The sequence below is a fragment of the Pongo pygmaeus genome, chromosome 20, assembly GCF_028885625.2.
Source record: "Pongo pygmaeus isolate AG05252 chromosome 20, NHGRI_mPonPyg2-v2.0_pri, whole genome shotgun sequence".
NCBI lineage: Eukaryota > Metazoa > Chordata > Mammalia > Primates > Hominidae > Pongo > Pongo pygmaeus.
Window position 1 is genome coordinate 64685333 of NC_072393.2, and position 14365 is coordinate 64699697.

The window sequence follows — 14365 nt, forward strand, 5'->3', positions numbered from 1 at the left end:
GTTGGGCTGACTGTGAATCCGCACAGGCAGAGACATTTTTCCAAGTCGCCTTCTAAATCAAAAGCCTTTGGACTTACCCACGTCACATCCGCCTGCTGCTGCTTCTCAACCAAGCTGCCCCCACTCTCGGCCTCTGTCCCCGATGGCCCTCTCCGGCTGTGCAGGTCCCACGGACCCGCCGCTGCCTTCACTTCATCCTCGCTGCCGCTCTTGCCTTCTCACGCTTGCCTTCTCGGAGCGCCCCCTAACCGGGCCTCCGGAACTTGCTTCCCGGCTCCCTCCGGCATCCCCAGCTTTTCCCTGCAGTCCCCACTAGGGGCTCCTGGCTCTATCCTATGCCTTAATTGCTGGTGGGCTCCAGCTCCCCTCCTGGCACCTTCTCTCTCATCCTGCAAAGGAGGAGCTTCTTCTACCGAGCTCAGGACGGAGGGTGGGGTCTTGGCCCCGCAGTCAGCCCATTACTCTCGGAAGCCCGCCTGAGCCTTCTCTCAGGTGCAGATTGATCGTCTTGGACAACAGGATGTGTAGAGATAGCTCTCCCGAGTGCTCCCACTTGTTGGGAGCCAGGGGCTCATTCCATGCTGTTTCCATCTTGGTCTCCACCTGCTGGAGGCACAATAACAGCTCAGTTTGTTGGTGCCAGAGTTGCACAAGAAAGTGGGTGCCATTGAACACAAGGCATCAGTCAGGCTCCAGCCTACCTGGGCTGGCCCCAGCGACATCCATCTGGTGTCCCTCAGTTCTCCAATTGAGTTTGTCCAAATAACTCATCTTCCCTTGTGCAAAAACAAAAAACAAAACAAAAAAAACACACAAACTGCCTCCCCTCTGGGGTTCCCACTCCCCTCAGAGGGACCACCACCTTCCAAGGCCCCATAAGGATTTTTGATTGCTCTGGGAACCCAGCTCCCAACCCCTCTCAGTTCTCTTTTCTCCTCTGCACCATCAGCCCCAGGCTCTCTCCCCATTTCTTGAATGCCTGCAGCTGCTTCTAAGCAAACTCTGCCTCCAGCCTGTTCCCTCTGCCCCATCCCCATCCTGCAGCCAACAGGGTCCCTCTAAAATGCAGACACTGAAAAGACAAAGCCCAGCAGAGCAGCTCCATCGTGTCCTTTGTGGCCCTGGTGCCTCCACAGCCCCCAGCACTGGGATAGTAGAGGCTGGTGTCCTTAACTCACTGTGTCTCCACCTAACGCCACACTGCCTCTCACCCTGGCCTCCTCCTGTGCCTAGAACAGTCTCCACTGCCATACTTGACCACACCCAGCATATAACAGGTCCTACAGAGTGAAGGGATGAGTGACTCAATGAGTGAGGGGAAGTCCCTGTGGAGACACCGAGACACCATTGTGGGCTGCAGTTTCCAGCCGGGGAAGTCTGCCTCAACCTCTGACGGGAGGTGGGCCACCCCTTGAGGACCACTCTCAACGTGCTCCACCTTGGCTGACAGAAGCAAGGACGTGGCCCAGGATCCTGGAGGGCCACTCTTGCGTGCTCCACCTTGGCTGACAGAAGCAAGGACTTGGCCCAGGGTGCTGGACCAGTTGTGGCACCTGCTGCAACTCACGAAAGCCACCACGTGGTGTTCTTCACCTAACTTGCCCAGTCCCAAGACCCTGCCCGAGCTGCAGTGAGACAGAGCACTAGCCCCTCTCCTCTTTAGGTTCACCCCAGCTGTGGAAGCCCCAGCACCTCAGCACGCCTCTCTTGCCCTGTGCCTTCCTCTGCCAGCACCCCCCAAAGACCCCAACACCCCCATCACGATGTGCCCCAGTCTCCTGTCCTCCAGCCCTTGTCACAGGAGCTGTGAGCCCAGCCCTGGGCACTTAATGCTCTGGAAGAGCAGAGTCTCACATGCCACCTTTCTCCCTGGCAGCCAGGGTCTCTTGGGTCAGAGGAGGGCTGGACACTGCTAGGTTTTGAAGCTCTCAAAAAGATTTTTTTTTAAAGGGAGAAATATGTCCAGGGAGCTGTAACTGTTACAGTATATTTTAAATGTATGTGTTGAACAGATTAAGTTTTTAAACATTAACATACAGCATGACACAGTTCTGCTGTCCATGCTGTGATTGCGGGATTGCTTGGAAGCTGCACTGATGTGCAGCCCACCTGCTCGTGGTGGGGGGTCCTGTCCCAGGCCACAGAGAAGCAACTAGCAATGCTCTTCTTGGAGATTCGTACAGGAAGCCAAGAAGGAGCTGAGAGGGGCCCAGCCAGTGGTTACAAGAGACAGCAGGAGGTTCAGACCACAGAAAGGGCGGCACCAGAGTAGCCTCCAGCTCATCTTATTTGACTGGTAGAGTGTTATTAAAGCCTTTGAAATCCCTACCAGCTTTTAAAAATCAAGAGATTTCACACAGAAATCCTGATCTCTGGGTTCTTTAGAGAAATCCAGACCTGGGACGCTGGGCTTACTAGTCTGCACGACCCCACTTGGCTGGAGCCAAGCAGCACCTGCCCCTGTAGAAAGAGCCCGCCCCTGTAGAAAGAGCCTGCCCCTGCAAAAGCACCTACGGTTTAGAGACCTGGCTGAGAAAAACCGAGGATCAGAAGGTCTGAGGAAAGAAACAGAGGGGCAAGTTTGAGGAAGCTGGGCAGGGCCGCCTGGCCACCATCAGGGCTGAGCAGACTCAGTGTAGCACCACTGACAGCTTCTCACCAGGACTATCAGACCGCTTGGGAAAGACTTCACCGTGAGTTGTGTGTTCATGCCTTTTGGATCCAGTAAAAGGAAACGGTTGGGGGAGGGGGGGGTAGGGGGGACAAAAGAGTATACATTTCGTGAAAGAAAAAAATACACAAAAAAATGTTTTGTGGCATTTGGGTTTGTGAGTGAGAGAACTGAAAAATGGCATTTTATGTATAATGGAAAGCCTCTTTACTGCAGTAGAGTGAAAAGCAGGCTGGCTTTCAGTGCGACGGTCACAAATGTGGGGCTTTACAGTACTTGGAATGTACAGGACACCCTTAAAAGCCAAGAAGCTAGCCTTTGCTTTGTTTACATCAGTGCATTATGATTTTGAGCCATTATATTTCTTCATAATTGCCACTGTTTTAGGGCTTATGAAATTTAAAGTCTTAATTATGTGTTAACCAGCCAAATCTTTTCAAGTGTCTGTGTGTGGTATGAGAATTCATATTGTGTTCTCTGTTTTCAGAGTTGTTTCAGTCAAAGAAAAAAAAATGCCCGTCTTAAAACTTTTCCTCTGCTTCAAATACAGCTCCCAAGCCCAGGCTGATTGGAATTAATCTGTCCTCCCTTAAAAGGGCAAAGGCACAAGGCTCAGCCCTGGCTTTCCCAGCTCCTCTGGTCTCGCTGCTCCACGGACATGTGACGTACGCTGGTGAAAGGAAGCCCGCTTCAATGAGGGCTTCACTATTGTGTGTTGCTGAACCTGGGCCTAGCGCCTGGCAGGCTTTGGTGAATGTTCAGAAAATGACAATTCATTTCGTGTCAGCGAGGGCACACCAGCTTTGAATATTATGCTGCTGTTCAAATGCACAATTTTGACAATTACCTAGCAATGTCCAAAGTAGTCATAATTGTTAGTGTCTTGCACGTGATGTTCCTTATAACCATGTAATAAATATAGTGTGAAGTCTCCATGGCTGCCTCAGTGTGGAAAATGCAAAGACTCCCGTGAGTGCGATCTTGGTGAATGTTTTGGTTGAAAGTATGTGTTTTGAAAAATCATTGCTTTGTTTGCAGCAGTAAAGCTGACGTAGAGTTTCCAACACGAAAGCCCGTGTGGTCGCGCCAGGAGCTCAAGGCCTTCCAAGCGGCCCTTATCCCGCGTTGATGCCCAGGCACCCCGCGCGCCCTGTTTCACCAGGCCCAGTCACTCCAGCTCCAGCAGCACTGAGAACCCACGAACGCCGAGGGCGAGAGTGAGGTGGGGGAGGGCGGCCGGAAATGCGCGCGCGGCTCTCTGGGAAATGGAGTTAGGCGCGCGCCGGGGCAGTGTCGGCTGCCGATGCCGCGGCCTTTGTCTCGCAGTCAGGAGGGTGAGCTAGGCCGGCGAGGAGGGGGAGGGGAGGGGAGGCCAGGCCGGGCCGGGCCGAGTGCGGGGGGTCCGGGGATCTTCCTGGGGCCCTGGCGGGGCGAGTTTCCAGCAGCGCGCGTCTCTGTGGAGTCCGTTTTGCTGCCCGGGGCCTGAGGAAGGCCGTTTCGGGGCTGGCGGGGGTAGGCTTTGCGGGGCATCCCTAGTCTGAGAGGAGGGCGGGGCCCAACGCCCAGATGGACTGGAGCTGCTCCGACGGCCCCCGAGGGAACGCGCGCCCCGCCCCTGGCCCCACCTCTGCCCCACACCGGGTACTGGGCCGCCACCTTTGTTGATGGAAGAGAGAAACTGAGGCACAGTGCCCAGGGCCAGGGGACCGCAACCACCCGGCCCTTGTCACTGTAGCGTTAAGGCCCAGAGTCTGCGCAGCAGACATGTGTCGGCACCCGCCAGGCCCTCAGCTTCCCTCAGACAGGCGGGAAAACCCTAGGCTGCCCTTCCCCGAGCGGAGGGCCGCCCCACACACAGCAGGCGCTTAAACGGGTACGCGGGGCCCTGGACGGCTCTCCGCGGAGCTCCCCAGGCTCTGGCGGAGTTCCCCGGCTTGGGGACCTGAGCACCGCCTCTGCCTGCCCAGCTGCTCACCCCCCCCTTCCCCCAGAGCAGGGCTAGCCGTTCCTGCCAGAAGCCAGGGCATGACCCCTGGGCTGCGCGTCTCCACAGACCCGGTGAGAATCTCGGCCTCCTTGCCCGTGCCCTCCACCTCCTGCCCGGCCTCCTCGCGCGCGGCCTTCTCACGCCCGGCCTCTTTGCACCCCGTCCCTACTCGCGCGCAGCCTCCTCCTTGTGCCCGGCCCCTACTTGCGTGCCCGGCCCCTACTCGTGCCCGGCCTCTACTCGCACAACTGGCCTCTACTCGCGCACCCGGCCTCTACTGGTGCCCGGCCTCTACTTGCACACCTAGCCTCTACTCGTGTCCGGCCTCTACCTGAACGCCCGGCCTCCTGAAGTCCGCGCCAAGCTCCCCAACCACAGCCTGCCCCTGAAAGGACCGCCCACGCTGCGCTGGAGGTCAGCGGGCACGGGTCCCTGTCTGAGTGGGCTTTATGTTTGTGCGGCTGTCATTGCATACCTGAGGCTGGGTGATGTCAGACAATTGTAGGTGCCCCGGCTCTGCAGTCTGAAGTTGAAGGCCTTAGCATGCTCTGCGCTCCAAGATGGCGCATGGAGTGCCGCTTCCTCAGACGTCATGGAAGCCAAGGGGGCGGAACTCGCCTTTTTATGATGACATTAACCCCACCCATAAGCCACCAGAAGAAACCAGCCTCTTGTAGGAATGTCGGAAAACCCGTACAAAGGGACTGGTGCGGTGGCTTGTAGCTGTAAATCCCAGCTACGGGGGAGGATTGCTTGAGCCCAGGAGTTGGAGGCTGCAGTGAGCCATAATGTGCCACTGCACTCCAGCCTGAATGACAGTGGGAACCTGTCTCTAAAAAATTAAAAAACAAACCCAGATTTGGCCGGGCGCGGTGGCTCACGCGTGTAATCCCAGCACTTTGGGAGGCCAAGGTGGGCGGATCACGAGGTCAGGAGATGGAGACCATCCTGGCGAACACGGTGAAACCCCGTCTCTACTAAAAATACAAAAAAAAATTAGCAGGGCGGGGTGGCGGGTGCCTGTAGTCCCAGCTACTCGGGAGGCTGAGGCAGGAGAATGGCGTGAACCCGGGAGGCGGAGCTTGCAGTGAGCCAAGATCATGCCACTGCACTCTAGCCTGGGCGACAGAGCGAGACTCTGTCTCGGGGGGGAAAAAAAAACACCCAGATTCAGTCGTTAGACTTCTACTACTAGCTTTATAACTTTGTTTATTCCCTAGGCTGAAGTGCAGTGATGCAATCATGGCTCACTGTGCTTCAAACTTATGTGCTGAAGTGATCCTCCCACCTCAGCCTGCTGAGCAGCTGGGACCACGGGCATGCGACACAATGCTGGGCTGGTCCACTCCTTTATTGTTGGCTCCCTCCATTTCTTATTTCAAGAGACAAATTATTGGAAACGGGCATGATGCCTTAGATTCTAAGATCCTCCACCTCATCAGCAGGGCCCCCATCCAGGCCCCACAGAAAAACCTGACCCAAAACCCCAGACCAAAGAGAACTCCATCCGACCCAGCCTGGCTGGCATTTACCAGCTACCCCACCAGCAGCCAGTGCCAGGGTTGGCTTGGCTAGGACACTCGTGTGATGTTTCAGGAGCAAGTGACGTTTGAGGACGTGGTAGTGGACTTCAGCCAGGAGGAGTGGGGGCAGCTGAAGCCTGCCCAGAGGACCCTGTACCGTGATGTAATGCTGGACACCTTCAGGCTTCTGGTCTCTGTGGGTAAGGCCACACCCATGTCCTATGTGATGATCTGTCCCTGACATGGATTCTGATTCTACTAGGTTAAATATTTATAGGACTGAGCTTTAAAAGCAAATGCCTGGGGCTGTATGTCTTGGGCTTTAAGAACCTGACTGTTTTAATGTAGGAAATATCAATTAAGACCAATATTAGCAAGTCTCAGACTCAACCTGAAATCAACAGAAGCAGAGAAACATCAGGTGAGGGAAACATACTGGGTCTGAAGACTACAGAATCCCAGGGTAGACCAGGGTCTTCTGTAGAGCTGTCAGGAGCCCCTCCTTCTTCAACACCTCCCTCTGCACTTCTGTCTTAGTCTGTTAGGGCTGCTAAAATACCTTAGACTGAGTAATTTTAAACAATAGATATTTGTTGCTCACGGTTCTGGAGGCTGGGAAGCCTAAGATCAAGGTGTCAGCAAATTCAGTGTTGGGTGAGGGCTTGCTCCTCACTGATGGCACTTTCTTCCTGTGTCCTGATATGCCATGAGGGGCAAGGGAGCCCTCTCAAGCTTCTTTTATAAGGGCACTGATCCCATTCATGAGTGGAGCCCTCATGAATTAATCACTTCCCCAAGGCCCCACCTCAACACTATCACATTAGGTATTACGTTCTAATATTTGAACCTTTTTTGTTTATTTATTTATTTGTTTTTAAATTTTTTATTTTTGAGACAGAGTCTCGCTGTGTCACCCGGGCTGGAGTGCAGTGGTACGATCTCGGCTCACTGCAAGCTCTGCCTCCCGGATTCACACCATTCTCCTGCCTCAGCCTCCTGAGTAGCTGGGACTATAGGCACCCACCACCATGCCTGGCTAATTTTTTTTTTTTTTTTTTGTATATTTAGTAGAGACGGGGTTTCACTGTGTTAGCCAGGATGGTCTCGATCTCCTGACCTCGTGATCCACCCGCCTCAGCCTCCCAAAGTGCTGGGATTACAGGCGTGAGCCACTGCGTCCAGCCTGAACCTTTTTTATTTTTAAGAAACAGGGTCTTGTTCTCTTGCCCAGGGTGGAGTGCTGTGGCACAGTCATACTTACTGCACACTCAACCTCCTGGCTCAAGTAAACCTTCCATTTCAGTCTCCCAAGTAGCTGGGACTACAGGTGCATACCACCACACCTAGCTAATTTTTAAAATTTTTGTAGAGACGGGGCCTTGCTGTGTTGCCCAGGCTGCCCTCAAGCTTCTAGGCTAAAGTGATCCTCCCACTTCAGCCTCCCAAAATGCTGGAATTACAGGCATAAGCCACTATGCATAGCCTGAATTTTAGGGGGACACTGACATTCAGACCATAGCAATCTCTTTCTGGCTTCATTTCCAGAGAGGCTCCTCTGGAAGTGACAAGACAACTGCCTGGGGTGCCTTTCCTGCGACCAAGACCAGCAGAAAAGACAGGGTCTGTGTCCCAGGGTTGTCCTGGTTTGGCTGCCAGGTCTTCTTCACAGTGATCATTGATGCCAACGGGCAGGGGAGGAACCAGGGTTCTGATTGTCCAGGCTTGGGTCACACGTCCACCCCAGAACTAGGGGTAGGGTCAGGGACTGAGAGTAGGGGAATGAGTCCCTGAGGAACATCCAGGGCTGTGGGTATGACAGCTGAAGTCACTCAGGGGTCCCCACCCATCTGGGACCTGGAAGACCAAAGGTGGAATGGGCTGAGGCTCAGGAAGGGTCCTGGGATACAAATGCTCACTCTATGGGTCTCTCCTTGAGCAGGACATTGGTTACCAAAGCCGAATGTCATCTCCCTGCTGGAGCAAGAGGCAGAGCTGTGGGCGGTGGACTCTGGACTTCCCCAAGGCGTGTACCCAGGTGAGATGGGAGCCCTTCGAGGCAGAGAGAAGCCTGTCCATGCTTGCTTCCTGGTTTCTCCCTCTGCATCTGCTCTCTAATTCTTCACAGCAAATTTACTACTCAGTCTTAGTGAAGATTTACCAAGAACCCATTTTGCTGTGAGTGACGACACCAAGTCCTCATCTCCACTGAATTTATATTCTTGGTGAGGGAGTGGGGTAAACAAACAATAAATTGGTAAAATAATAATAATAAAACGAGTTGGATGATTACAGATTGTGATGAATGCTGAGAAAATGAAAATGACCCATGAGGTAGACTAGGATGGATGTGAGGAGACTTTAGCAGAGAGATGAGGGATAGCCTCTCCAAGGAGGTGACATGTGACTTGAAGCCTGAGCCATGAGGCAGTCTGAGTGAACAGTAGTATTTCAGGCAGAGGAAACAGCAGGTGCAAAGGCCTGAAGTCATGCATCAGTCAGCTCTTGCGGAGGAAAAGCACTCTGACCTCAGTGGCTTAAACCAAATAATTGTTTATAACTCATGTGTCTGTGGATCAGTGGATCCAGGCTGGGCCCTGCCATGTGCCTGTAGGGTGACTGGTAGGGAGCAGAGGTATCCCAGCCCACTAACAGGCAATTTCCCATTGGATCAGGTGGGAAGAGTGGCCTGTCACCAGAGTCCAGGAGGGATGGCCATTGTGGGAAAGGGTCACAGTAGGGTCCCTCCACATCAATAACAGTCAGCCCTTACCCAATATATTAGCTTCTTATTGCTCCTCCTGCAACAAGTTACAATTGACCTGTGAATAACATGAGTTTGAACTGTGTGGGTCCATTTATACATGGATTTTCTTCTGCCTGAGCCACCACTGAGAGAGCAAGACCAACCCCCCCTCCTACTCCTCAGCCTACTCACTGTGAAGACAACAAGGATGAAGATCTTTATGGTGGTCCACTTCCATTTAATACATAGTAAATATATTTTCTGTTCCTTAGGATTTTTTTAAATAGCATTTTCTTTAGCTTACTTTAAGAACACATTATATAATACATATACAAAATATGTGTTAATTAAGGGCTGGGAGCAGTGGCTCACACCTATAATTCCAGCACTTTGAGAGGCCAAGGCAGGTGGCATTTGAGGTCGGGAGTTCAAGACCAGCCTGGCCAACATGGTGAAACCCCGTCTCTACAAAAAAAAATACAAAAAAAAAAAAAATTAGCTGGCCATGGTGGCACGCTCCTGTAGTCCCAGCTACTCAGGAGGCTGAGGCAGGAGAACTGCTTGAACTAGGAGGCAGAGGTTGCAGTGAGCCAGGATTATGCCACTGTGCTCCAGCCGGGGTGACAGAGCAAGACCACGTCTCAAAAAAAACAAAGTGTTACCTATTTATTTTATCAGTATGGTCAACAGTAAGCTATTAGTAGTTAAGTTTTTGGGGAGTCAAAAGCTATACACAGATTTTCGATTGTACTGGGGTCAGTGCCCCTACCCCCCTCATTGTTCAAGGGTCAACAATACTACACTTTGTAGCATAAAGCAAAGCAAGTTATCTTAAAGTTCAGGAGATCAGAAATCCAAAATGGGTCTAGCTGGGATATAATAAAGATGTCAGCAGGGCATCATTCCTTCTGGAGGCTCTAGGGAAAGGAAGAATCCATTTCTTTCTCTCCTTTTTGTTTTTTTAAGAGATGGGGTCTTGCTATCTTGCCTAGGATGGAGTCCAGTGGTATGATCATGGCTCACAGTAACCTTGACCTTCTGGGCTCAGGTGATCCTCCTGCCTCAGCCTCCTGAGTAGCTGAGACTACAGGTGTGTGTCACCATGCCCAGCTAATTTTTTTTTGTTTTGTTTTGTTTTGTAGAAACAAGGTCTCATCATTTTGCCCAGGCATGTCTTGAACTCTTGGGCTCAAGGAGTCCTCCCGTCTCAGCTGCCCAAAGTGTTGAGATTACAGGCATGAGGCCCTGTGCCTGGCTGAGAATCCATTTCTTTGCATTTTTCAGCTTCTAGAGGCATCCACGTTCCTTGGCTATGGCCTTGTCCATCTGCACAGTCAGCAAGGCCTGGTCAAGTCACACATCATATTCACTCTGACTCTGACCCTTCTGCCTTTTTTCCCCATTTAAGGACCCTTGTGATTACACAGGTCCATCCAGATAATCCAATGTAATTTCTCTATCTTAATGTTAGTTGCTTAGCAACCTTAATTCCTCCCTCCCATGTAATTGGAAATATACAGGTTCTAGGGTTAGGATGCAGGCATCTTGGGAAGCCACTATTCTGCCATTCACTCCTGGCTTAACTTTTTTTGTTGTTTAATTGAACTTTTCACTGAAACATAACAATATGGGGAAGGTGCCCACATCACACCTCTAGGCCACTGTGGGGTCAGGGTAGGGGCAGCACGCACCCAGGTCATGGCTGTGCAGAGAGGGCTGGGTACCAGGGCAAAAAGAGAGTCCTGTCACAAAGGAGGAGGAGGGAATGCATTTGTTCATTCATTAAGCATGTATATTGAGCTCTTGCTGTGGGCTATAGATACAGTGGTAAGCAAGGTGGACAGAAACCCCTACCCTCAAGGGGTTCCCAGTTAGTGAAACGGACAAAATAAGGCAGACCAAAGTACTCTAATACGCCTTGGGTCATTTTTCTTCCTCTTAGTGATGCACATTGCAGCTATTCCTGTTTGTGGGGAGCAGATAGGTTCCTTTACATCTAGAGTGAGGTGGCACAACAGCATATGCTGCCAGGAAGAAGCTGGGTGTCAGCCAACTTTCCCCATGCAGCACATTTTTCTCTGTTGCCACCTGGCGTTGTGGAAGCCACAGTAGCTGGGGCCTGGGTGCCACACTGCTCCTTCCAAGTTCAGTGCCTCTGTGCATCTGAGTGCTCTCTCCTGGGCATCCCCTCTGCATCCTCTGTGCTCCCCTCACAGACTCCATTCATACTCCTTGTGCCAACTGTTTTTTCCTCCCTCTCCTCTCCTTTCCTTATTCTGTTCTTTCCTCTTCCTTTCCTTATTCCTTATTTTCCTCTTCCTTATTCTGTGTTTCCCTCTCTTCCTTTCCTGGTTTGCAAAACTATATTTTTAAATGGTCAAAGCCACTTGAACCTTGAATGTTTCAAAATCATTAGTTTTATCCTTCCTCTTCCCATCTCACCACAGACTCTTTTGCTGTGGAACAGAGATTAAGGGACATTTCCAGTTTTTGCTTCTTTCAGACTTGGAAACTAGACCCAAAGTCAAACTGTCAGTTCTAAAGCAAGGCATCTCTGAAGAAATATCCAACAATGTCATCTTGGTAGAAAGATTCCTGTGGGATGGTCTGTGGTACTGCAGGGGTGAGGACACTGAGGGCCACTGGGAATGCAGTTGTGAGAGCCTAGAGAGCCTGGCAGTGCCGGTGGCCTTTACGCCTGTGAAGACGCCTGTTCAGGAGCAGTGGCAGAGGAATGGGTTTGGGGAAAACGTAAGTCTGAACCCTGATCTCTCACATCAACCAATGACTCCTGAAAGACAAGGCCCCCACACATGGGGAACATGTGGAAAAAGGGAGAAGCCAGACCTGAATATTTTACAGAAAACCTGTGTAAAAGAGAAACCCTACAAATGTCAGGAATGCGGAAAGGCCTTTAGTCACAGCTCAGCACTTATCGAACACCACCGGACGCACACAGGAGAGAGACCTTACGAATGTCACGAATGCGGAAAAGGCTTCCGGAACAGCTCGGCACTTACCAAACACCAGAGAATTCATACTGGGGAGAAACCCTATAAATGCACTCAGTGTGGGAGGACCTTCAACCAAATTGCCCCACTGATCCAGCACCAGAGAACTCACACAGGCGAGAAGCCCTATGAGTGCAGCGAATGTGGGAAATCCTTCAGTTTTAGGTCCTCCTTCAGCCAGCACGAGCGAACTCACACAGGCGAGAAGCCCTACGAGTGCAGTGAGTGCGGGAAAGCCTTCCGGCAAAGCATCCACCTCACCCAGCATCTGCGAATCCACACTGGGGAGAAACCCTATCAGTGTGGTGAGTGTGGCAAGGCCTTCAGCCACAGCTCGTCCTTGACCAAACACCAACGAATCCACACAGGGGAGAAGCCCTATGAGTGCCATGAGTGTGGAAAAGCCTTCACCCAGATCACACCACTGATTCAGCACCAGAGGACCCACACAGGAGAAAAGCCCTATGAGTGCAGTGAGTGTGGGAAAGCTTTCAGTCAGAGCACACTCCTGACCGAGCATCGGAGGATTCACACGGGAGAGAAGCCCTACGGATGCAACGAGTGTGGGAAAACCTTCAGCCACAGCTCCTCGCTCAGCCAGCATGAGCGGACACACACAGGAGAGAAGCCCTATGAGTGCAGTCAGTGTGGGAAGGCCTTCCGGCAGAGCACACACCTCACCCAACACCAGCGAATCCACACAGGGGAGAAGCCCTATGAATGCAATGACTGCGGCAAGGCATTCAGCCACAGCTCATCTCTCACCAAACATCAGCGAATCCACACTGGGGAGAAGCCCTACGAATGCAACCAGTGTGGCAGAGCCTTCAGCCAGCTTGCTCCCCTCATTCAGCATCAGAGGATCCACACAGGAGAGAAACCCTATGAATGTAACCAGTGTGGCAGAGCCTTCAGCCAGAGCTCCCTTCTCATTGAACACCAGAGGATTCACACCAAGGAAAAGCCCTATGGGTGCAATGAATGTGGGAAATCCTTCAGCCACAGCTCCTCGCTCAGCCAGCATGAAAGGACGCACACTGGGGAAAAGCCCTATGAGTGTCACGATTGCGGAAAGTCCTTTAGGCAGAGCACCCACCTCACTCAGCACCGGAGGATCCACACAGGAGAGAAGCCATATGCATGCAGGGACTGTGGAAAGGCCTTTACACACAGCTCCTCCCTTACCAAGCACCAGAGAACTCACACTGGATAAACCCACTCCACATGTGCTGGGGACATAGGAAGACCATAAGCCATAGCTCATCCCTTTCTAGATTTGACCCAATCATACACATGAGAAATGTATATTCATACACAAGCCTTTTCACACAGCACTTCCCTCAGACACCCTCAGAGAGTTCAGACTGATGGGAAATGACCATGGGACCACCAAGCTCTAGGTCATCCATCCCTGCATCCAAATAGTAGGGAAATGTGGAGATAATCAACACTCAGGACCTTCAGCCTTGAACACCCATTAGTGCTACGTTATAGAACCTACAAAAAAGAAATGGAACAAGTGTAATGGATCCAGGGAAAGCTTTTGTCCAAGGATTCACCGTATTCCAAACCAGAGATGTTCAAATTGGTGAGAAACCCAACAAATGCCTTTCATATATACAAGAACCAAATGAAGTCAGAATTTGCCATTATTGCACATCACATTTTTGGGGGGGAAAGTGCTTATGAATGGTGCAGGTTGACTCTGATATTCATTCCCAAATGACAATATGGCAGAGCGTTCCAGAAATGAGAGTGGCATCTTTATGGAATCACTATGGATACTGACTGTCTCAGTAAAAACCTGTCTGGTTTGTGTGTATATTGTTTGATCAGGGTACGTGGCAGCCAGTCACCGATTGGAATTCCATGTGATAAAGTATCAGTGTACTATAAACAGGTTTTTAGTTATCCCTGCATTATTTTTGCAATTAATCTTTATATGCAATGAGATTGAAAAGCTTTGTATGGGAAGACTCAAATGTAAAGCTGCTTCCATAGAGTCTCACTGATTCTGAGATGGCTTTTGCTGCTCTGTTCTCCCTCTACATTTCTCTGCAGAACTCGTGTTAGAAACACAGATATTTGTTTTACAAAAAGGGAGATTTTTCCTTTGTTAAACCATCATCTTATAAGCAATAGCAAATTCATGTTAGAAACTTCTGTTTTGCAAGATTCATCTTTTTTGGGAAATGTTCAAGTTAATCCTCTCAAACTGCTTTTTCATTGTTTTCATACAATTTAACATTTTGTTAAACCCTAAGTCCACAAATAGCAGTCTTTCTGACAACTATAACCTTTAAATGGTGACTTGCTGCCCTCATTAGAAATTTCATTGGCTGGCCAGGCGCAGTGGCTCATGCCTGTAATCCCAGCACTTTGGGAGGCCAAGGTGGGAGGATCACCTGAGGTCGGGAGTTTGAGACCAGC

The 14365-nt window shown here is 51.1% G+C and overlaps 1 protein-coding gene across 11 annotated transcripts; it reads left to right on the plus strand.

Moving 5' to 3' along the window:
- Positions 1–3497: 3497 nt before the first annotated feature.
- Positions 3498–14129, plus strand: ZNF135 (zinc finger protein 135). Of its 11 annotated transcripts, XM_054464457.2 has the most exons (6): positions 3933–4005; positions 4668–4729; positions 4966–5072; positions 6255–6381; positions 8121–8216; positions 11428–14127. In XM_054464457.2, the coding sequence occupies exons 4-6, from the start codon at positions 6348–6350 to the stop codon at positions 13146–13148; spliced, it is 1851 nt and encodes a 616-aa protein (XP_054320432.2). In that variant the 5' UTR covers positions 3933–4005; positions 4668–4729; positions 4966–5072; positions 6255–6347; the 3' UTR covers positions 13149–14127. The 11 variants fall into 11 exon arrangements, 10 of the variants coding, with proteins under 10 accessions (XP_054320427.2, XP_054320435.1, XP_054320432.2 ...); XM_054464451.2 differs by lacking the exon at positions 4966–5072 and having other exon boundaries at positions 3963–4005; XM_054464453.2 differs by lacking the exon at positions 4966–5072 and having other exon boundaries at positions 3970–4005; positions 4663–4729; positions 11428–14126.
- Positions 14130–14365: the final 236 nt, after the last annotated feature.